At 45.5% G+C, this 23,281-nt stretch overlaps 1 protein-coding gene across 2 annotated transcripts in view; it reads left to right on the forward strand.

Annotated features, from left to right (window-relative positions):
* Window positions 1–1,979: 1,979 nt before the first annotated feature.
* MARCHF4 (membrane associated ring-CH-type finger 4) overlaps window positions 1,980–23,281 on the forward strand; it is a 171,600-nt gene continuing 150,298 nt past the window's right edge. For both annotated transcript variants that reach the window (XM_048869884.2, XM_048869885.2), the window contains exon 1: window positions 1,980–4,187. In XM_048869884.2, coding sequence (XP_048725841.1) covers window positions 3,708–4,187 — 480 coding nt within the window. In that variant the 5' untranslated portion in view covers window positions 1,980–3,707. The remainder of the gene's footprint in view (window positions 4,188–23,281) is intronic.

Raw genomic sequence — 23,281 nt, forward strand, 5'->3', positions numbered from 1 at the left:
GAGTCAGTGCATTGACTGCAATGGGATTGTGAAGATTGTATATCTGTAAATCATGCAAGAATTTGATCCTTCTTGTCCACATCAAAACTGGCACCTTTGTTCATGGCTTCAGCAGTGAAGACAAAGACTGAATCTAAAAGGATTGCTGCCTTTCCTCTCCTCTTTATAGGTGGTCTCTCCATATCTAGGTGGAGGCCCATTGGTGGGAGAACATGGCTTACAATGATCACTGCTGATGTAATTGACACACTTGGAAGGTGGATAGCTAATGGACTTCAGTGTCTATTGCTGTCAAGCCAGCTGATGAGTGGGCACAGCAACCTTATCCAGAGTTTTCAAAGCAGATGAAGCAGGGACTACAAAGCTACCCTGTGTATTGCCCGTGTTGTCAATTATCTTCAGCAAATACCTGATAGAATGATTAGTTCAAATGTATTTACTCTGCACCAGAATCTGTGCTTCATAGTAAAGGATACTTAAATAACAACACACTTGAAAAGAATAAATTTATTAATGAGCAAACCCTCCTGGCATGAAATTAAAAATATTGATGATCATACCTGGTAAACCATGAAATCCTCTGCAACTAATTAATCTGCTAGGGAAAAGTTCATCAGTGGAATTTTTTCATCTTGAAATTCTCTAAAGTAAATAACTGCTACAGAATAAATCTGTCACAGATAATATACATCTTGACTTCAACTGCACCTGAAAGTTTCCGCTCATTGTTTCATAGGTCCCATCACAGAATGAAATACTAGTCGGAAGTAAAACTAGACCAGACAAGATGGATTTCTTCACACCTTGAGGCACATGGTCTTCTAGTTATTTAATAACGCTCTGATTCTACACTGTCTTCATTCATTCCTGTTTAGAAGGAATTAATTCTGTAGTTCCTGGTTTCTGAAAGGTGATCATACTTGTGTCACTAGTTGTTTTTGTTTTGTTTTTTGCAGGGTTCATGAAAGCCAGAGTTTAAAATGCTGTCACTTGGGATCTAGGTATATACAGACACAAGTACACACAGACATATAAATGCAGACACACATAAAACATAGGCACAGATAGACACGCAGAGATACATTCATGCACACACACATTCCCTTGGAAGCACAGATACCTAGGCACTGATAGACATATACACAGACATTCACACAGAGATACATTCATGCACACACACATTCATTCAGACACACACACACACATAGACAGACAGACATTCACACACACACACATTTGTACCCACATTCACACAGACACCCACACATTCATACATCCACACACATCCACACGCAGACATTCATGCACGCACAGGTGTTCGTACATATACCCAGAGACATTCATATATACACGCAGACGGTCGTACGCTTACGCACACAGACATTCATACCCACACGTTTCATACACAGACACACAGACCCTCACACCCATATGCACACAGGCATGCATACACACACGGCTGTTCATACACACATACATTTGTACACATCCACACAGCCACCCACACACTCATACACAGGCATTCACACAGACGTTCAGACCCCCCCCCCCGACGTTCAGCCACACACATTTGTACACCCCCACGCAGACATCCCCACACACAGACATTTACACACACACACACACAGGCGGCATGAAAACACCCAACCGAGACAGGTTCACAGACAGGCTGTATGCAAACGCTAACCCCACCATAACAACATCATACCTCCAGGAACGAATAATTTATCAGTGTGCAGCTCGGAGGCCAACGCAATAGGCGGTTTGCACCCCCCCCCCCCCCCGCCCCGCGCCCCCCGCAGCACAGTCCCTGTGTGTCTCTCTCCTCCCTCTCCCTTCCCTGGGCTGGTTGCGTCAGTCCCCCAGCTGCCTGACGTGCCCGGCCTGGGAGGGAGCTGTCCAGAGGCTCGTGGTGCTGAAAGTGCCGCAGCACTGGCCAGCCCCTTTTCTCCTCCTCCTTCTCCTCCTCCTCCTCCTCCTGCTCCACGAGCTGTTGGGTTCCCAGACACACTTTCCACCCAACCAACATCTTTTCGCCTCTTTTTCTTCCCAAATCGTCTACTGAAAGCGGTCGGCAACCTAGGCGGGGGGAGCCAAAGGCTGGGGCAGCCTGAATTCTTGCCTTTACTCCCCCCTTCCTCTTTCCTTTTTTCTTAATTTTCCCCCCCCCAGGGGGGAGGGGAGGAGAGAGACCCACGTTACGCCCCCCTCCCCTCCTCAGAGCCCCCATTTGCCCTGCACACACGCCTCCTTCCCCATTGCATCCAAGGGAGGTAGCAACAGCAGCATCATCACTGCAAGCCGGATGGGAGAGCTGAGAGGAGGCTGATGAGAGAGGCAGTTCGCTGCTGCCAACACGGTAGGAGCTGCAGGCAAAATAACCCATGCGTCCCCGTGTGTCTGGCGCATTGTGTTTCATCAGAGGTTCTTAGACGGGGAGGAGAATTTTTTTTTTTTTTGCCAGAGAGACTTGCCATGGTTGAATGTCAATGCCAGTGAGAGAGAGGACAACAGCCGGAGGAGGAGGAGAGAAGGGGAGGGAAATGAAGCTGGGCTTGGTGGCGGGGAAAAGGAAGGAGCCTTGCCCTGCACAGTCAAAGGAGATTCCTGCAGTTGCAGGGAGAATCGTCCCTGCCATCCTCCATGCAGGCTGTGCCGGCTGCCAATGCGTTTGATGACGTCCCTGTTTGGTGAAAGGGGAAAGGAGACGTGACCATGTAAGATCCACCTTTGCCTGGTCAATTACATGCAAAGACTAGATCCGATTTCTACGGGGTTTTTAGTCCAGGGGAGTAACAGCTGGGCAAGTACTAAGCTCCCCTCTCCCGCGCCAATTGCCATATTTGTGAGTGCGGTCCAGACAGCTGCTGGAGTGGCGGAGGTAAAATAAAACACAAGCAAATGCTTTGGGGGATAAACTCATTGGATGCTAATCGTGTCTCGCAGGACTTTTAATATTTATCATGAAACATTTTGAAAACAACAGCAACATTTGAATGAGCAGGTGAGGACAGTGTTTCAGACGTAGGGTGTTTTCACCCCCGTCCCCCCCAAATAATGTGAAGGACCTTTTGTCAGCGAAGGCAGTTTTGATCACGAGAAGAACAAAACCCAGTTTTGCATTTTATTAGCCGGCTGTGTCTCCCGTCTGATGCCACATCCTCTTGTACCATTTCAAATAACTCTGCTGCTAACAGTCAGAAGCAAAAGGAAATCCTTGACATGCCAAATACTGTTGCAAGAACCATATTTCCCTCCTTTCTCCACAGCCGCTGGAGAGACCCGACCCCGTTCGTTACAGGTGCAGGAGTTAAGACTTTCCAGGAGCCCCCGCGTTTCTCTGAACCCCCCCCCCCCCCGGCCCCCGCGGAGGGTTTACTTCTAACACCGGATTATTTCGAAACAAACTTGTGGAATTTGTCCAGTTAAAAACAAAAAAAAAGGCGGGGGGAGGGGAGGGGCAGAGATAATTTTTTATCCTTATTAATGATCAGCGGGTTGCGGTGAATTTTAACCAGCTCTTCCTCCAGATCCATTTTTTTTATTATTATTAATAATAATTATTGTTTTTAAAGAAAGAAAAACGACCCAACATTTTGGGGTGGGGAGCGGGAAGGGAGACACCAGCCAAGCAGCCCCCCTGGCTCCTGGGCTCCCCCCGGCTGGCTCCTCTTTCCCGCCCGTCCCTGCCCGGACGGGGACGGCTCATGTTCACACCAGCCGGCGTGCTCGGCTTCGGGGGCCGCCGCTGCGGATTGCGGAGCCCGAGCCAGATGTCGCGCCACCCGAGCCTCCTCAAGTGCCGCTGCCGCAGGCTGTTCAATGACCTGAAAGTCTTCCTGCTCCGGAGACCCCCCGCGCCCCCTCCGCCCTCGCCCCCGCTCCCCATGAACAGCGGAGCCCCCCGCCCCGGCGCGCAGGCGGCCGGCCGCAGCCCCCTGCCCGCGCTGCCGGGGGGCCGAGGGGGAGCCTGGAGGGCGCCGGCCGCCGGCGGGGGCGGCCCGGCCAGCCCGCCCGAGGAGGAGGGGAGCAGCCCGGCCGGCGAGCCCCCCACGTCCACCATGAGCAGCGCGTCCTCGGAGGACTTCTGCAAAGGGAAGGCGGAGGACAGGTACTCGCTGGGCAGCAGCCTGGACAGCGGCATGAGGACCCCGCTCTGCAGGATCTGCTTCCAGGGGCCCGAGCAGGTGAGCGAGCCTGGGGGGGGGACAACTTCCCAGCCAGGCGCTGGGGCTGGAGTCCTGTGTGTGTGTGTGTCCCTGACCCCCCCCTCCCCCCCCCAGCGCTCCTCGCTGCTCCCCGGTAAGCTGGGTTTGCTCTTTGGAGAAGGGTGGTGCGGATTTTCTCTTGGGCTGTGAGCCTGGGGCGAAGGGTCTGAGCTGGAGCTGCTCTGCCTTGGAAGCTTTGTGCAGGCAGGGGAAAGGTGGAGACACACACTAGCCGCCACAGGCCAGTGTGCCCGCCAAGGGACTGCCCCATACACAGCTGCTCACCTGGAGAAACACAAAGGCACACCCAGAGACGGGCACAGACACAGCGCACACATGCAAGGCCGCAGAACTCAGGGCCACAAACACAAACAGCCACACATGCCCACACCAACGCCCACGCAGACGAGGCACCAAAAGACAGACATAACTCACAGCCCACTATGCACAGACACAATACACAGACAGGCCCAGAGCCACGCTATGAAAAGACTTTCTTTTACTGCATGGACATAAGGGTGATACCTTGAAAAAGGTCTGGAAAAGGAGCGCAGCTTAACTCAGTCTAGTTCAGGTTCTCATTCACTGGATTTGGGGCCAGATGCAATTTTGAAGGTGGCAGCAATGTTCTTAGTGCTAATTATTTACGGTTTCTTTACTTGGTTTTTGAGGTGTGGCCCTGATACATACATATCAACTTTGTTTAATGACACTGTGAACATTTAAAAACCTAGATGCTCAGATGTTGCATTTGAGTTATATCAGAATATCCCCACGCATACTGGATAACTCTTTGATTTGTCTCTGGATTGGCAAGTGGTACTTTTGTTGATTTTGTGGTTTGCAGCTTGGCCTAGGACTTTTTAAAAGAGAAATGTCAGGTCTGGGGCCATGGCCTGAAGGCTTCCCTGCAGAGTCAGAGAGAATATTTTATATATCGGGTAAAACTTTGAATGTCATGGCTTTATCTGTGCTAGAAGGATTGTGTATAATCAAAGTCTCACCTTAACTTCTCCTTAATTAAAGGTTTCAGAGTAGCAGCCGTGTTAGTCTGTATCCACAAAAAGAAAAGGAGGACTTGTTCCTCTCTAAGGTGCCACAAGTACTCCTTTTCTTTTTCCTTAATTAAAAATACCCTTCAACATTTGAAAGATGCCTGGATCTGTTTAATTACTCCACCACTATCTATAAATGGATAATGACTCAAAGAACACCCAGAGGAAAATTATAGGAAAAGATCTCCATTGCATTAAATCCTATTAGGGTTTAACAGTCACTTCCAAGACTTAAAACTAAAAAAGCAAAGTTGACATTCATTACACAGGAGCAGTTTTAAGGGGCAGATGGTTAGAGAGCAATGACTTCCTAGAGATTCCTTAGTAGAGATGTCCTGAGCCATTTTATACTGCATGGCAGGAATTCTCAAACTTTTTTTGACAGTGTGGACGTCTTAATAAAGAGATTATTTGTCTGCCTGCGGACATCTCCCCCCTTCCCCCATTTGCAATCATATAAAATCCCTGGGGCAACAACAGCAATTGCTTATGAGGAAAAGTGACAGTAAGAAAGTATGAAATGCATTGTTAGCTTTTTAAAACACAATTTAGTGGCTGTAAATACACAGCAGGAATCAACACCACGTGACCAGGCAGCTCCCCGTGGAATGCTACCAAATAGTCTGCAGATTATCCTGCGCCCCCGCCCACAGTTTCAAAACCGCTATTGGTCAGGACTACGCTAAACTTTGAATAAAGCAATGGTGCGAGATTATACGTGCTAAGAGTGCGACCTAAAAACATTCCTTGGGACAGGTTAATAGTAGGCCAAAGAAGTTTCTCTCCACCAAAATATCTAGGGTGCTGCACAATATGGGAAAAAATACACGGTAATCAAAAATAAAATGTGACATTTTTTTCACACCATTTTCTCCAAACTACAAATGATTAAAAGTAGATCAAGTATTTTAGCCTAGTACGTTTGGTGCATTTAGTACATGGGCAAAATTCACACTTAGTCTAAAACAGTTAAACGCAGCAGGAAAGATTACAGACCTGAGGCTTGATCCTTCAGCCCTAACATGCAAGTAGCCTTTACTCACCAGAATAGTCTCACTGACTGCCATGTAAGCTCTACTCGCATGAGTTGCAGGATCTGGCTGTAAGGCAAAGATCTTTGGGTATGTAAGATGGTAGATCAAAACCGAAGTTCAGTTAAACCAGATTTTGCCCCATTCTCTGCTTCCTATTTTGGTAGCTCTGCCTCTGGTATAGTAACCCAGTGCCATGTGGCTGTGCTTAGGGTGAAAGTATTGTGATCCATGTCCTGCCACGCCTAGTAAAGGCGCCAGCATCTTGCATCCTCTGGTGGTACGCTCATTTGTGTCTCTCATAAGTAGGATGTTCGGCGTTGAGGGGACCTGACCCATCCCAGTGTACGTCCCTATCTTTCCTGAAGATTAGTTATGTTCCTACAGCAACCCATCTGCATAGCACAGTCTGGCAGAATGAGCCCTCTTCATACCTATAGGTCTCTTAGATCAGAGTTGGAGGGCCAATGGGACATAGCCCTTTGGAATGTCTTATGTATTTGATTGATAGCTGAAGATGCACTTTTCACAACATGCTTTTAGAGGAGTAAAAAAAAAAAACAAAAAACATATCACTCACCGTTTCCAGAGGCAGTTTATGTCTGGCTTATTTTATTTTTTTCATCTCTTTTAAAAGCAGCACAGTTGAAGATATGTTCAGCTAGCTGCCTGTATATTTTAGCTTTTTTCACCTTTATAGTACTATCTACACTACTGATCATTCTGCCCAGACTCAGGAAAGGTGACGTCTGTGAGGCTCTTGTTTGTGTGTGTGAGCAAATAGATTCTAAGTAGAGTAAAAAGCCAGGTGACTGGCTACCTTGGGGAACAGGAATCCTTTAAAATAATTGGATGCTTATTTTTACACTTCAAAATCTATGTTGCATTTTAAATGTGAGGCTATTTGCTGACCATCAGCCAGTCTATCAAAGGGAAAAAGTGAGCAGATGTGACCTGCAGGTAATAAAGTTCTGTCACTACTCTCTCCTTTTGCTTCTCAAATCCTCTGACTTTGTTATAATAAGGCTACTTAGGGCTGGAGTCTGCCATCCTTACACCTTATTCTACAAGTAATCTCATTTTTTTCAGTGGGATTACTTGTGGAGTAAGGCACGGTTCATTATGAATGAGATTATCAGAATGTGGCCCATATTTATTGGGCCAAATCCTGAAGTTTTTAACCCAGAGCCAGGTTCTAACCCCAGTTTCACCGGTATAAATTCAGACTAACTCTTTGAAGTCAATGGAGATACTCCGGAGTTGTACCAGTATGACTGAGATCTGAGCTGGCTCCTCTGTTTTTATTCAGTCCTTATTCTGTTAAAACTCCCCTTGGGCCAAATCCTGAGGCCTTATCCAGTTTTTGTTCAGTCTTGATTCAGGTAAACACCTATTGATTTGCCTGCATAACAACTCAGCAAGGTTCTTTCAAGATTTGGCCTCTTAGAACTACAACAGTGATGAACGCACATGATATTATACCAACCTTGCACGTAATTTTACCAGCCTGGGCACAAAATTTAATTGCCAGGTGACAAATGATGACAATGATCAAAATGAACAAAAATCTGAAGCCAGCTGCCCTAGAAATGGAATGGGCAAATAGACTTTTGCGAGGTTGATTTACGCTTTATGGTTTGTTGGGAACAAAATCATCATTATAAATGGACTTTTAGGCATTCTAGGCCTATTTACACAAAGTTATGGTGAGACTCCAAAAGATGTTTTAATCCCATTTTTATTTTCTTTGTTTAAATATGACAACACCAACAAAGTTCCTTACTAATCTGGCTTCTCAAGTAGGTTTTATGCAACATCTAATGCAAAACAAAGTCTGTGGGGATTTTCACTTTAAATTTACGATGGTCCAACGTGTGAGAGGCCTCAGGCACTGAGTTACTTGTAGCTTAAGCTCCTTGTGCGGTTGTGGTTCTTATGTATAAGCTGATTGTTTTATTTAAAACTATGTTGGGGGAATTTAGTAAGGAGAAAAGCTCTTTATTGTAAAAATGTTTTGATACTTGATGGTTAGTTGAAAGCAACCACTAATACAAAGAAAAGCGTGGATTAGATGACCAGGTGAATAAAATGTCAAAGTAACAAATTCTGATCCTGGAAGGGGACTGTTTATTATAACCAAGGCTAGCTGTCAGAACAGGTGATTGCTTTTACTGAAAGGTATGGCTTAAATTGTAAAATCTATCAGGCCGGCTTCTGATCTTGGCTATTCCATCAACTTTCAGGGAGTTATTCTGATTTTCACTGGTTTAACTGAGTAGAGACTCTGGGCCATTGCATCAATTAATTTTGAAGCTGTGAACCACAAAATGTGAGCATGAGGGGTAGCGGGTGGGAGGGAAGGGTCTTTGCATATTTTCTTCTGTTTTGCTTTATGTGCTCTGTTTTGCAGAGCGTTGCCTGGCTCACTGGCAAAGTTTTCCCAGAGATAGAAACTAAAGATGAGCTTCACTGTGACAAATGTTCCTCGATGTTTCATAGGTGTGGATCTAAACTGGAGGCAAGCCAAGCAGGCCAGCAAAAAAATGTGGATAGAATAAAAAGCCTCATTCATATCAGTGGGTTGTGTGATTGCACATGTAACAGTGGGTAAACAATCCCTCTGTGGTTAGAGTCCCAATTTTGGTGCTCATTATAAAGAAAGGAACATCATTAGAAAGAAAATCAAACCTATATCAGACTTGGAAATCAGTGTGGTTTCTTACAAATGGTCCTGCAAATGATTCATGGCTACATATATTTTCTAGCTGGCACTCTCCACTTGTTTATCTTTTCTCAGCTTAGTTGTACTTTGTGCTTCTTCCAGGGAAAGTGCTTTAGAGAGAGAGAAAGAGATTTGAAAAGTAAATAGAAATGAGACTGGGGTTGGCTAAGTGGGATTGAAGAACAGGATATGGACTCTTTCACGTCTAGGCGAGTAGTAGGAATTTAGGTCAGTACTGATTAGAGATGGTCTGAAAGTGGAACACTGTATCCAGCCCCCCTGGATTTCAGGGCAGTTTGGATTCAGATCAAATGGTTAACACAAGAACAAGGGGACAGTCAATGCAATTAAAAGGTGGGAAATTAAAAAGTGATAAAAGGAATTTTTTTTCACATAATGGGTGACTAAACTGTGGAACTCACGACCACAGGAAGTCACTGAGGCCAAGAATGTAACAAGATTCAAATAGGGATTGGGCAATAGAGTTATCATAATGAATAATAACATTCTAGGAAGGAATATTAAACTTTGTGAAGGAGCAGAGAAAGCACTGTTTTCTAACTTTGTGCTGAAAGTGACCCGAACATCTGTGTTTTGGTAGCTAATGTGTTGAGTCATATAACCACAGTGTTCCCAGCTCGGGTCTCCAGTCCATATTCTTTTCATCTGCGTGTTTCTACATGATTCATTTTCTTGGTGGTAACAAGAGTAATATTCCCTGGAAAAGAGCCATTTCTGTTCAAATGAAGCTTAGGGTTGTTGGCATCATCTATCTGGATTTGGGTTTGTGGATTTAGACTCCCAGAAGTCAGAGATGGAAAAGATTTCTTGGGTCATCCAGTTCATATCTCTGCCCTTCAGGATCTGCTCTGCAGCTGTCTGCTCCTGCCCTTACACCTGATCATTATCATCAATTGCCTGGAATAACTGTACCTGTCCCAGGGTGAACTCCCAAATTCCTTGCTTGGGCAGAATTCCCTTTGGTTTCAGTGGGAGTTCTGCCTGAGTAAGAGCCAAATATAAACTGAAAAGAGTTCAGAATTTGACCTTAGTTTAGGGTTAGACCCTGTTTCTCTTGACTTCAGTGGCAGCTGGATCAATCTCCAGATCAGGAATGGGCAACTGGTGGCCCAGGGACTGCATTTGGCCTGCCAGGTCATTTCATTTGGCCCGCTCAGAGGCGATGGTGAAAATATTCTTTGTTGGGGCTGAGCAGGTGCATAGATACCAGTGGGCCTAGCACCCAGGCCCACCTAAATCTGAGCACCAAGCACAGTGCTCAGAGTGAAGGAGATTGCAGGGGGCATGAAGTGGAGCCTGGGACTGGGAGCAGGAGCCATTGTGCCATGTTGCAGTGCTGCTCATTGGCTCAACAACCTCTCCATCAGATATGCAGGGGAGGGGATCTGCTCTACACCACCTGGCTCCGGCTACTGCCTTCCCATTGGCTCCTAGCTCCCACAGCCAATCTGACTGTGGCCAGCCACACCCTGGCTGCGGGCAGGTTGGGACACACCTCTGCCAATGGGGAGGCAGTAACCAGAGCTGAGTGGTGTGATGGCAGAGCCCCTCCCCTGCTCACATGATGAAGGGGTGGCCAGGCCAAAGTTGAGTGATGTTGCCACCTGGCGCATGGGGTTTTGCTGCTCCCAGTCTCTGCCTCTGCTCTTTTCCCCTATGGACACAGGCTCTGCCATGCACCGGGCTCTCCATGGACACAGGCTCTGGCTCTGTCCCACACAACTCAGCTCTTGTTACTTCCTTTCCATTGGCTCTGCTGCGGGGCGGAGGGGGGAAGAACCTGATTGGCTTTCAGCTCTGAAACAATCAGCTAATGTTGGCGGGGGGCAGTAAGTGGAGCTGGGTGGCGTGGGGCAGAGTTGGCGTCCGGATTGATGGGGAAGACTGCGCCAGCTCAAGCTTAAAAGTTGTTCTTCTCTGTGGCTCACCAAAGGGTTTTAGTGGATTTTGTGGCCCTCTATACCCTTAAAGTTGCCCACCCCTGCTCTGGATAGTCAGCGCCTTGTAGCAGGGACCTGATCATGCATGTTTATTACCATGCTATGCATAGCTGTGGTCTCCTATAAATAGTAGAAACGGAAATTTGTCAAGTTGACTTTTAAATGCCCTAGGTGACAGGGCTTCCACGTTCTCAGGCTGCTGAGACCTTGGAGCCTATCCCTTTGCTTGTGATGCCCATAGCTACCTTCATCAGTAAATCGGCAATCTTTGTTCTCCTTCACCTTCCCACACACAGAAGGCTTCAGCTAGGAACTTGTCTGTGTTTATGTCACTGCACTTGGACAGACATTTCAAGCCATGATTAACACGAGAATGGCCGCATTGGATCAGTCCAATGGTCCGTCCAGCCCAGTATCATGTCTTCCAACAATGGCCAGTACCAGAGGATTCAGAGGGAATGAACAGACCAGGGCAATTATTGAGTGATCCATCCCCTGTTGTCCCAGCTTCTAGCAGGTAGAGGTTTAGGGACACGCAGAGCATGGGGTTGCATCCCTGCCCATCTTGGCTAAGAGCCATTGATGGACCTCTCCTCCAGGAGCTTCTCTCATTCTTTTGTGAACCCAGTTACAGTTCTGGCCATCACAATGCCCTGGGCAACAAGTTCTGCAGGTTGCACTTGTGGTTGATGTCAGTTAGTGACAGCACAAAACATGTTGCTCAAGTTGTTTGCATCTATATCTTCCTTGTTTGTTATTTTTACCAAGATGTCACCTTCTCCTTGCAATGTTCACTTAGTACAACTGATACGTAATTGCATTTCATCCTTCTGTGTCTGCCGATTCTCGTGAAGAGGCACGCGGCTTCATAGCTTTTTGCCTCTGCTGATGCTTGCACTGCTCCACTCGAGGATGGCCCTGGTCTAGGAGTAATGCACTTGGCTCTGACAACAGTAGTGTGAGTCATAACAGTTAAAATACATGAAATTATATTCCCCGAAGTGTTCACAGTGCATGCTACACAAAGTCTTTGAAATGTGTGCATAAAGCTTGCATTTTTATCCTGGTGCAGGGGCAAGGGGCTAGGACCAAGTCCTGCCAGCTATAAAGTGCCTCCAGAAGGATGCTGCACACCCATAATGGCTTCACGGGGAGGTTAAGGTGCTTGGTATCTCAAGATTTTGTCCTTAGAAAGCTGCTGTTGCTTGACTGGTTCCTGACAATTCCCTGGATCTCTACGCAGTTTCTATCCTCTTTGAGGTCTTGGTGGCTTTTGACGCTGATTAGCATATACCCCTCTTGAAATGGCCTACACCCCTCTTGAAATGGCCTGTCCCTCGTCTCCCCATCCCTGGATTTTGTGGCTTCTTCCTCTTCTCCTCTCCGATTGCTCCTCCACTGGGGTCGCACAACACAGTTCCTTCTTTGGTGCCTTCCTCTTCTCCCTTGACACTGTCTCAGAGTGATCTCATCCAGTCACACGGTTTCTTTAGGCCAGTGATTCACAGATCTGCCTTTCTGCTCTTGGCCTGCCTCCCTCCAGGCAGTCCCACACCACTGCTGGCTTCTGGACATCTCCTTGGATGTCTTGCCATCAGCTTAAACTGAACGGGGCCAGAACTGAACTCTTGATTTGTCCTCCCCTACTCTCTTTCCTCTCCCTTTCTTTAGCACTGTTGACAGCTCTTCCATCCTCTCAGTCACTCAGGCCATTAACCTGAGTATCATCTTCATCTCCCTCTTTCTTGCCCACCCCTCCAGGCTTTTTCCTACTCTATTTCTTTCCTTCCTGTCCAGACAATCAGAACGTTTGTCCAGATCCTCCTCATCTCCTGTCTTGATTACTGAGACCTCCTCCTCTCCAGCTTCCCTAACACTTACATCACCCAGCTCTGGTCCATTCAAAACACAGCTATTACGATCATCTTCCTTGCCCATCACTCTGATGGCATCACCCCCCAATGCTGAATCTGTCCACTGGCTCTCCCCATCTTTCACCACATCAAGTTCAAACAGCTCTGCTTTTCCCTTCTTGTCCATTCTTATTTCTTATCACTTCCTCCTACACAGCCCCAATTATCCCAGCTTTGTCTGCCTGTTTGTCAGTGTCTCACACAAATATCTCTGTGCTTAATAAGACATACGGTCTCTGTGGCATGCATCCCAGTATTAAAGAGAAGGATGCCTAGAGAGCACAGGGCAGAACTCTTGGGCTGCATTTAATGCCTCCCGTGGATTGCAAACCTTGATCCTGTCCTGGATCTACACTTCAAGACAAAAGGTTTCATGTATAGCAGAACTCCTATTTTATGAACTAATCAGGGAGTGAGGAGTTCATAAAATCAAAAAGTTCAAAAAAAATGAACATCACGAAATGACAGTAGGTGTGGTGCATAAGTTACAGTTCACCACATTGCTTTCTTCTTGTCCTTTAAACCCCTGCAAAGCAGATTCCAATGCACTGAAGGAATCAGAATATGAAAGGAAATTGATTTGTTCTTCATTGACATCACTTTTGTTATATGATTTTTTTTTATCCCATCGGGGAAAAATAGTTTGTACAACTGACTGTTTGTAAGATTGGTGTCTGTAAAATCAAGGTTCTCCTTAGCTTAGGGAAATATTTTGCAGGATATGTTCTGAGGTAATGGGCCATGCTTAACAACAGCAGCAGCAAAAAAGACACACTAGTTTGTAGAACTTTAAAAAATATATCATTTGCCTAAAATCTCCACTTTGGGTTGGGTATTACCATAAATTAAAGGATACTGTCTGATCTTTTTGTCAATTTCACTTTCAATGTTTACTCATGTTAAGGATGTATATTCATGGAGATGTTCAGTTCCACAGGGAGCTTACTTGGAGGAATTGCAGGGAAAGTCACACTCTAAGTATAAAGGAGGAAGTGACATTTTGGGTCCATCTTTCACTCCCTTCTAGACTTCACTGGGGCTTTCTTATAATGGATTTGCACAAGGGGCAGAGTTAAGGCTATGTGTACTTCTGACTGCCATGCAGGTTTTGTTTTAATTCTGCAGTAGCGTCTAGAGGCTTCAATCAGAGATTAGGGTCTAGCACGCAAGGCACCGTACAAACAAATGAAGCAAAGACAATTCCTGCCTCGAGTGAAGTGCAGGACTAATCAGCCTCAACAGTTTCTTAATACAATTTTCTTGATGGCGTTTCCCAGGGTTTTCTTGATAAAGGAAAAATCATTCAAAATCGGGATCTCTTTGGCCAGCTGTCAGTTGCACATCGTGTCCCATGCAATTGATGAGGTCTGTGGGCAGCAGTTGGTGCCAGGGCACCGGTCTCAGCAGATGGAGAGACAGTTCACAGGAGGCTCTGGTGTAAACACAAAGCCCTCTCTGTTGCAGAGCTCTTCACCTGTGAGTCCGAGGGCTGCGGCGTGCATGCCTTCGGAAGCCCTACACCCATGCGAGTAGAGCCCAGATCCGTTTGCACCGGCTCCAGCAAGCTTCTCTTGGCCAGGTGTCAGATTAGTAAAAAAAAAAGGAGGGGGTGGTTCTGCTACTGTCTCAGACTCTACCCACAATCCAAGCCTCACCCAGTTGTGCCATAAGAATATCTTCAAATCCTTACGCTATGGAAGAGTTAACCAGGTTGGGATTTAAATGGTCATCATTAGGCTTCAGAGTTGATACCTGATTGACATAAATGGGGACAGCTCTCATTTCACATTGCCTGGAGCCTTGGGCTGACATCACGGCATCAGTCTATGGTTTGAAGATTTTTCTTCACAACCATGAGGGCTAAGAACAGAATTTCTAGTAAATGAAATCTTAGATTTGATAGCACAAGATGAAGCCTGCAAATAATAGCCATGGTTTGTTGGTTTGCCGCAAGCCAGCCCAACTGGAACCAGTTTGCAGGCCCCCCATAAGCACTTCCTCATTGCCATTCTCCCCAGGTTTATACTCTGCCACTTCCACAGGTCTCCGAAAATGTGCAAGAGGATAGCTTCTCTCCTTCCCTTTCTGCTGGCTTCCTAAAGTCTGCAGGAACAGATCTCCTCTCTGGCCTCTCCTGTGTATGTCCAGTGGTTCACAGAAGAGGAACTGAGACCCTTGGAGGTATGCATGGGTTGAAGCAAAAATCTGTGAGCAGCTTATGATTTTTAAAGTGTTGCAATTCCATTAAATCAAACCCACTGATCACTAGCATGTTCCCAGACGCATAGATTTTATGGCCAGCAGGGACCATCGTGATCATCCAGTCTGACCTTCTGCACATCGCAGGGCACAGAACCTCACCCACCCCCTCTTGGAATAGACCCCTAGCCTCTGGCTGAGTTACTGAAGTCCTCAAAGCATGATTTAAAGATTCACAGCCCTTCTTCTCGGGGAGGGCTGTTTCCCTGCAAATTTCAGCTTTTTTAGCTCCCAGTTAGTTTGGCTGGAGAGTTGTTTGAAAACTGTTACGTTGCTTTCAATAATGGGAAAAGGTCCCCCCTCACCACTCTCCTATTCAAAAATTGCTGAACCCTTTTTGCAAAGACCACGCTTGGAAAATTTCAGCCCAGCAGGTGAATGTTTCTGAAAGTGATGAGTTCGGAAAATAAAGGATGAGTGGGAACACCTACAGAGCAGTATCCAGAACAGTCACTGTGGCTTGTATTCCCACACACAATGATAATTGATGTACCAATTGAATCCAACCTTGCCGGGGATACTTGTCATTCAAACAGCATTGGCTGGGGCAGTCTGGCACTGAAGAAGTTAATGGGAAAAGGCTAGAAGTTAGGGCTAATTGGCATTTTTAGGAGCTTGGCTGATGACAGCTGAGATTCTTGCAGCCTACCAACCTCCGCGATCATTCCAGCAAGCCTAAAGCAGAAGAGCCATGTGATAGGGGAAGCAATTATAGACCAAGCATAAATAGCTTGAGTGTAAATTGTGGGGAGAGTATCAGAAACAATTGGGCGAGATTTAATGAGAGAAAGAACGTTGATTAGAGGCAGCCAGCCTGGATTGGTAAGTGGCAAAGGGAACTAGACTGCTGGAGCTCTTCAAAAGATATTATTGTCACGGTAAACTTAGAGGAACGCAGCGGAAGATACAGGCTCATGGGTTTCCACCAAGCATACAGTACAGTTCCACTCCAGAGATTATTTGCTAATGTGAGAAGTGGTGTGCTTGTGTGTGTAGCTGAGCTTGTGGGTATATTTAAGGGGATCAGAAGCATACTGGGGTGAAAGACAATAGCTCTTGCAGCTGCCAGGACATTGGCTTCTGGGTTCTGTCCCCCCACAACTTGGTCTGGGGGAGGTGCTCCTTCAGTGTCGATGATATGGGCCAGCTGATAGTGCCAGAGTTCTCCGGTGGCACAGAAGATGTGGCAAATTCAAGATGCAAAAGGCCTCGACCACCTCCCTGACTGATACAGCACATGATGCAGCACACGATGGGGCTTCATAGCTGTTCCCTTTGAAGGCTGTAGCACTTTCTAATAGAGCTCACCCTCACGAAAAAAGAAAAGGAGTACTTGTGGCACCTTAGAGACTAACCAACAAGTACTCCTTTTCTTTTTGCGAATACAGACTAACACGGCTGTTCCTCTGACACCCTCACGAAGATTTTCAGTTATACTCACCTTGAACACTCCTGTTCCTAAATCTCTCCTGCTATTCCTGGTTACTTCCCCGCCCAACCAAATAATTCATCTTTCTTCTTAGCGTTTGCATTCTCTGAGCATTTGTAAGGTTGCTATGTCTCCCACCCAAATGTAGCTCTTTCGGTCTTCCCTCATAAGACAATTCCTCTATGCCTGAGAAATTGTTCACATCTCACCTCTGCTAACTGGAGTTCATATTTCTGTGCTCTCCACAATGGGCTACTTAACTCCAGCTGCTAACCCTAGCTAAAAGCCAAGTGGCCATGTCTTCACTGCTATGTTAACCTGAGTCAGCTAATGAGGGTTCGCTAACTTGAGTTAAGAACACACCTTTTTCACAGTGTAGGCATATGACTACACAGCAAAGAAAAACCGGTGGCTGGCCGGGAGCAGCCATGGGCTTTTCTTTGTTGTGTAGACATACCTTTATAGACAGGACTCTTGCATTCTGTGTATGGTTCTGTATGTTCCTTATTAGTTACAGCATGGGAATTGGAGTCAGGACACCTGGATTTTGCTCCCAGGTCAAGTGGATAGAGCAGCATGATTGCCAACCTGGACTCTTGGGCTATGTTTACACTGCAATCAAACACCCACAGCTTGCCCTGGTCAGCTGAGTGGGGCTCGGGTAGCTATAAAATTGCCATGTAGACGGTCAGGCTTGTGCTGGAGCCTGGGCACTGAGCCCCGTGAAGGGAAAGGGTCCCCGAATGTGAAGCTTCATTGCTTGTTTGTAAAATACTTTGAGAACCTCAGATGAAAGGCAGTATATAAATGCCAACTATTAGTATTATGAGTAAACTGGGTATGCTGGCAGAGCATTAAAGAGTAGTAAACAGAGAGATGAAGTTGCAAAGTGAGGCCACATTGAAGCAGCGAGTACAGTATTAATGAGCTTAAGAGACAGCTTGACATTTTTATAGAGAGACAGACAGATGGGATTTGAAGCATAGAACAATGACGTGAGGTCAGGGAGGTGAGCTGGCTTTATTTGGCCAAATTATTTTCCTGTCCAGCAGTTCTTTATCTTCTTGAACTGGCAAAGTGCCCTTGTTGGCCCTATCATGAATCTTCAAGATAACCACTCAGTAGCACAGCTATGGAGGACTGGTCAGGAAGAATGAGCTTGTTTATGGAGAACTGCCATGTGATAGGAAAGATAGTAAACTGCCATGTGATAGTAATTCTAACCATTAGCCGGATTTATCCTTGAAGTCCATGGGGTTAAGCTAAAACCAAGCTGACAATGTCTAATTACAGAGAGAAAAATGAGTCCATAAAAAGCAGTAATAATAAAATATCTTAAATATAATTAAAAAGAATAATTTACAGTCAAATAGGAAACTATGATCTTGACAACCAGGTGATGCAAGGTACAGCTGAGGGTCTGCAGCTCAGCATGGGAATATATGAAAAAGGAGATTTTCCAAATTTCTGTTTTAATTAACTAAAATTTAAAAGTACTATTAGCACTAACCAAAACAGCCAATATATTCTGCACCAACTTCAACAATCTCTTGCTTTCACCTCCTTTTAAATGCTGGGTTGTATTTTCCCAGTCAAAAGGTGAAATCAATGGCAACACTCCCGTTGACTTCAGGGCTTTCACCCTTGCTGTCTACAGCATCAGACTGGAATTCCTGCTGAGAATCATCCAGAGGGCAGCAACTTCCACGGAAAGGCCAGTCACACTTACGGAGAGATCATTCTTGGTTATGGAGAGAGTGAAGGAGCAGCAGACATTTTTCAAGCCATTTTTAAAAATCTGTGTATCTGTCAAAGGTGTTAGAACCAATCCCTGTTGGGGGGTTTAAGCATCTGTGGAGTGTTTATAGTGCATCACATTAATATATATATATGATTCCTGACTCTGCAGAGAGTATATGTGTGCATGTATGAGAACTCAAGAATTGTAAGGACAAGAGAAAGTGCCAGTTAATGGTCTTAAATGTAGTTTGATAAATGTAGCTTGTAGATTGACATAACTGGCTTGATTTGCCTCAACCTTGCATTTGGCATCGGCCATCACATGTGCACAAAGTGACTGCAGAGTGATTGCAAAATCCTACCGTTCTGATCCGGCAGTGTTTTACATTCCCCTTGTTCTGGTGTAAATGACCATACAAAGTGCAAGGCAGGAGGGAATCAGCACTGATAATCTTATGCAACAGGCAAGGATGCAGTAACAGATGATTTTGTGGATGGAGGTCAGGAGACCTGCCTTCAATCGCTGCCTCCGACTCACTCAGTGTGTAACCTTGAACAGGTGGCTAACAGTCAACGTGACCATTGATTTTTGGGTGCCTCAGTTTTGAGTGCCCAACTCGAGACACTTTGGGCCTGATTTCCTGGCACTGGGCATGCTCTGCACCCATTGACTTTCTTGGATGATCTGGGTGTTCAGTGCCTCTAGAAGCTAGGGCCAAGGCAGTTGAGTCGTGCTTTGGAAAATGTTGGCCTTCGCTTCTCTGCCTGTTTCTCCTCTAAAAACAAAGGTTCTGTGGGGACTCCACTTCAGTTCAGTCACTTAAGGTGCACATGTGCCCCAGGAACCTTTGACTGGAGAAGGAGCACCCCCTGGGACGCACATCTCGAAGAACTCCAGGGACTGCATCAGGTGAGTAACCTCTTCCTCCCCACCTCATAGGAGAGTTATTAATTCATTGTTGTTAATTCATTACTCTTCGGAAAGCACTTGGAGATCCTCACATAGAATTCGAGTTTGAAGTGCAAAGAGAGGGTGCCGCTCTACTTACCATTGTCAGCTGTCTGAAGCCCCTACTTGAAAATTCCCCAGAGCCCTTGCTTAGCTGGTTCACTCTGGACTTGAAATAGTAACAGGCTTAATGCAAGGGACTTCTCTAATCCTGGGGGGCTGTGTGGGCGGCGTGAGCGATGGCTCGGAGCAGCAAACCCACTTATGCAAAGTGTTTCACTCTCTCGGCAGTGTAGCTTAGGAAGGATAAGATTAGAGGGGACCTCACCAGCAAAGTGACTAAAAGATTTATCTTATTCAGAGGCTTGGCTGGTACTTAAGGAATTTACATTATTGGGCTTTCTCAAATCTCTCTGCTGGCTGAATGTATCCTTCATGCAGCAGAATCATAGATTTTTGAGGGTAAGAGACCTGTTATTACATCTCTGGTCTGTATTCCCCTGGCTGGTACAGGATTGTTTCACACAGCCCTATTGCTCTGTCCAGACTCGTTTTAAATGTCACAAGTGATAAGGCTTCTACCAAACCCTTGGGAGATAATTATACACTCTATTAAGTCTCAGTGTCAGGACATTTTTCCTGATGTTCATTCTTGATTTTCCTTTGCTTAATTAATTTCATCCCATTACTCCTAATTAATGCCATCTGGAACCACCCACTCTTCTCCTTTCTTGGTATTTATACCTTGGGGTATTTGCAGTCAAGATGGGCTAAACCCCTTTAAACCTTTGGGGGCAGTTGGGATCCAAACCTCACAACTCAGGTCCATCTCTCTAAAAGGGATTCAAACTGGATCATTGGGTCCAGATCCATCCCTTAATTTTTGAAGAGATTTTGGAAGAAGTCTTCTGTCCACCTAGCTGCATCTACAGTGCAGGTTAGGTCAACCTAACTATGGCGCTCAGGGCCAGAAATTTTTCACAGGCCTGAGCGATGTAGCTAGGTCAGCCTAAGTTTTAGGTGTAGACCAGGCTTTTACTCTTGTTGGAAACCAAGTTCCCTGTCTGGCCTGACATAGAATCATGGGACTGGAAGGGACCTCGAGAGGTCATCTAGTCCAGTCCCCTGCACTCATGGCAGGACTAAATATTATCTAGTCCATCCCTGACAAGTGTTTGTCTAACCTGCTCTTAAAAATCTCCAGCGATGGAGATTCCACAACCTCCGTAGGCAGTTTATTCCAGTACTTAACCACCCTGACAGTTATGAAGTTTTTCCTAATGTCCAACCTAAACCCCCCTTGCTGCAATTTAAGCCCCATTGCTTCTTGTCCTATCCTCAGAGGTTAAGAAAAACAGGTTTTCTCCCTCCTCCTTGTAACAACCTTTTACATACTTGAAAATTGTTATCATGTCCCCACTCAGTCTTCTCTTCTCCAGACTAAACAATCCCAATTTTTTCAATCTTCCCGCATAAGTCATGTTTTCTAGACCTTTAATAATTTTTGTTGCACTTCTCTGGACGCTCTCCAATTTGTCCACATCTTTCCTGAAATGTGGCGCCCAGAACTGGACTCAATACTCCAGCTGAGACCTAATCAGTGCAGAGTTGAGCAGAAGTATAACTTCTTGTGTCGTGCTTACAACACTCCTGTTAATAGATCCCAGAATGATGTTAGCTTTTTTTGCAATAGCGTTACACTGTTGACTCTCATTTAGCCTGCGGTCTACTATGACCCCCAGATCCCCTTCCACAGTACTCTTTCCTAGGAGGTCTTTTCCCATTTTGTATGTGTGCAACGGATTGTTCCTTGCTAAGTGGAGGACTTTGCATTTGTCTTTATTGAATTTCATCCTATTTACTTCAGACCATTTCTCCAATTTGTCCAGATCATTTTGAATTTTAATCCTATCTTCCAAAGCATTTGCAACCCCTCCCAGCTTGGTATCATCTGCAAACTTTATAAGTGTACTCTCTATGCCTAATCTAAATCATTGATGAAAATATTGAACAGAACTGGACCCACTCTGTGGGACCCCACTCATTATGCCCTTCCAGCGTGACTGTGAACCACTGATAACTACTCTCCGGGAATGGTTTTCCAACCAGTTATGCACACACCTTATAGTAGCTCCATCTAGGTTGCATTTCTCTAGTTTGTTTATGAGAAGGTCATGCGAGATAGTATCAAAAGCTTTACTAAAGTCAACATATACCACTCTACCGCTTCTGCCTTATCCACAAGGTTTGTTACCCAGTCAAAGAAAGCAATCAGGTTGGTTTGACATGATTTGTTTTTGACAAATCCATACTGACTGTTACTTATCACTTTATTATCTTCTAGATGTTTGCAAATTGATTGCTTAATTATTTGCTCCATTATCTTGCCGGGTTCAGAAGTTAAGATGACTGGTCTGTAATTCCCCGAGCTGTCCTTATTTCCCTTTTTATAGATGGGCACTATATTTGCACCTTTCCCATCTTCTGGAATCTCTCCTGTTTTCCACGACTTTTCAAAAATAAATCGCTAGTGGCTCAGATATCTCCTCAGTCAGATCTTTGACTATTCTAGGATGCATTTCATCAGGCCCTGGTGACTTGAAGACATCTAATTTGTCCAAGTAATTTTTAACCTGTTCTTTTCCTATTTTAGCCTCTTCTGATCCTACCTCATTTTCACTGGCATTCACTACATTAAACATCCAATCACCACCAAGCTTCTTAGTGAAAACAGAAACAAAAAAGTCATTAAGCACCTCTGCCATTTCCACATTTTCTGTTATTGTCTTTCCCCCCACATTGAGTAACAGGCCTACTCTGTTCTTGGTCTTCCTCTTGCTTCTAATGTATTTGTAGAATGTTTTCTTGTTACCCTTTATGTCTCTAGCTAGTTTGATCTCGTTTTGTGCCTTCACCTTTCTAATTTTGTCCCTACATACTTGTGTTATTTATTTATATTCATCCTTTGTAATTTGACCTAGTTTCCACTTTTTTAGGACTCTTTTTTGATTTTTAGATCATTGAAGATCTCCTGGTTAAGCCAGGGTGGTCTCTTGCCAGACTTCCTATCTTTCCTATGAGGTGGAATGGTTTGCTCTTGTGCCCTTAATAATGTCTCTTTGAAAAACTGCCAACTGTCTTCTATTATTTTTCCCCTTAGACTTGCTTCCCATGGGACCTTACCTACCAACTCCATGAGTTTGCTAAAGTCTGCCTTCTTGAAATCCATTGTCTTTATTTTGCTGTTCTCTCTCCTACCATTCCTTAGAATCATGAACTCTACCATTTTATGATCACTTTCACCCAAGCTACCTTCGACTTTAAAATTCTCAACCAGTTCTTTCCTATCTCCTATTGTCAAAATCAAATCTAGAACAGCCTCTCCCCTCGTGGCTTTCTCCACTTTCTGAAATAAAAAATGGTCTCCAATACATCCCAAGAACTTGGGCCTCTTGTTGGGCTGCCTGCCCAGGAGGAAGTCTCTCTGTCTGTCACTCACTTTAGGAGAGAAGAAACAAACAAGGCTGAGATCTTCATCAACCAACTCGGCCCAATGCAATCTCAACATGCATTTTATCTTTCCAAAGCTTTCCACAGCTGGCAGGGTATGCAGCCTGAGTGATGTAATGTCCTCTCACTCTGCTCCAATGCTGATCTGTTGAGAAACCAAACCAAGGTGTTTGCTGTGCTGGAGGTGTGAGGTTCTTATGGGCAGCCAAGTTTCAGAGGTGTCTCACCTAGAGGCTAAAGAGAGAAATTCACCAAGAGCTGCCTGACAGAGAGCCCCTGAGGGGGAAAGCCTACAGCGGGTACTGCAGCAGAGAAGTGGTTATAACGTCCCTCATTGCCTGAGGGAAGGCAGCGTCAGTGGTCCAGGCTGATCTAGGGGTGCAGTTGACAGTTTCCAGTGACAGCTGCAACAGATCTGACCCCAAAAGTTTTGGTCATTACGACGTGGGTACCTTTCCTTGGGGGATTCAGGGCCTGGTTAGGCTGGAGTGTTAGAAGCCCTGA

This window comes from Caretta caretta, chromosome 11 (assembly GCF_965140235.1).
Source record: "Caretta caretta isolate rCarCar2 chromosome 11, rCarCar1.hap1, whole genome shotgun sequence".
Lineage (NCBI taxonomy): Eukaryota > Metazoa > Chordata > Testudines > Cheloniidae > Caretta > Caretta caretta.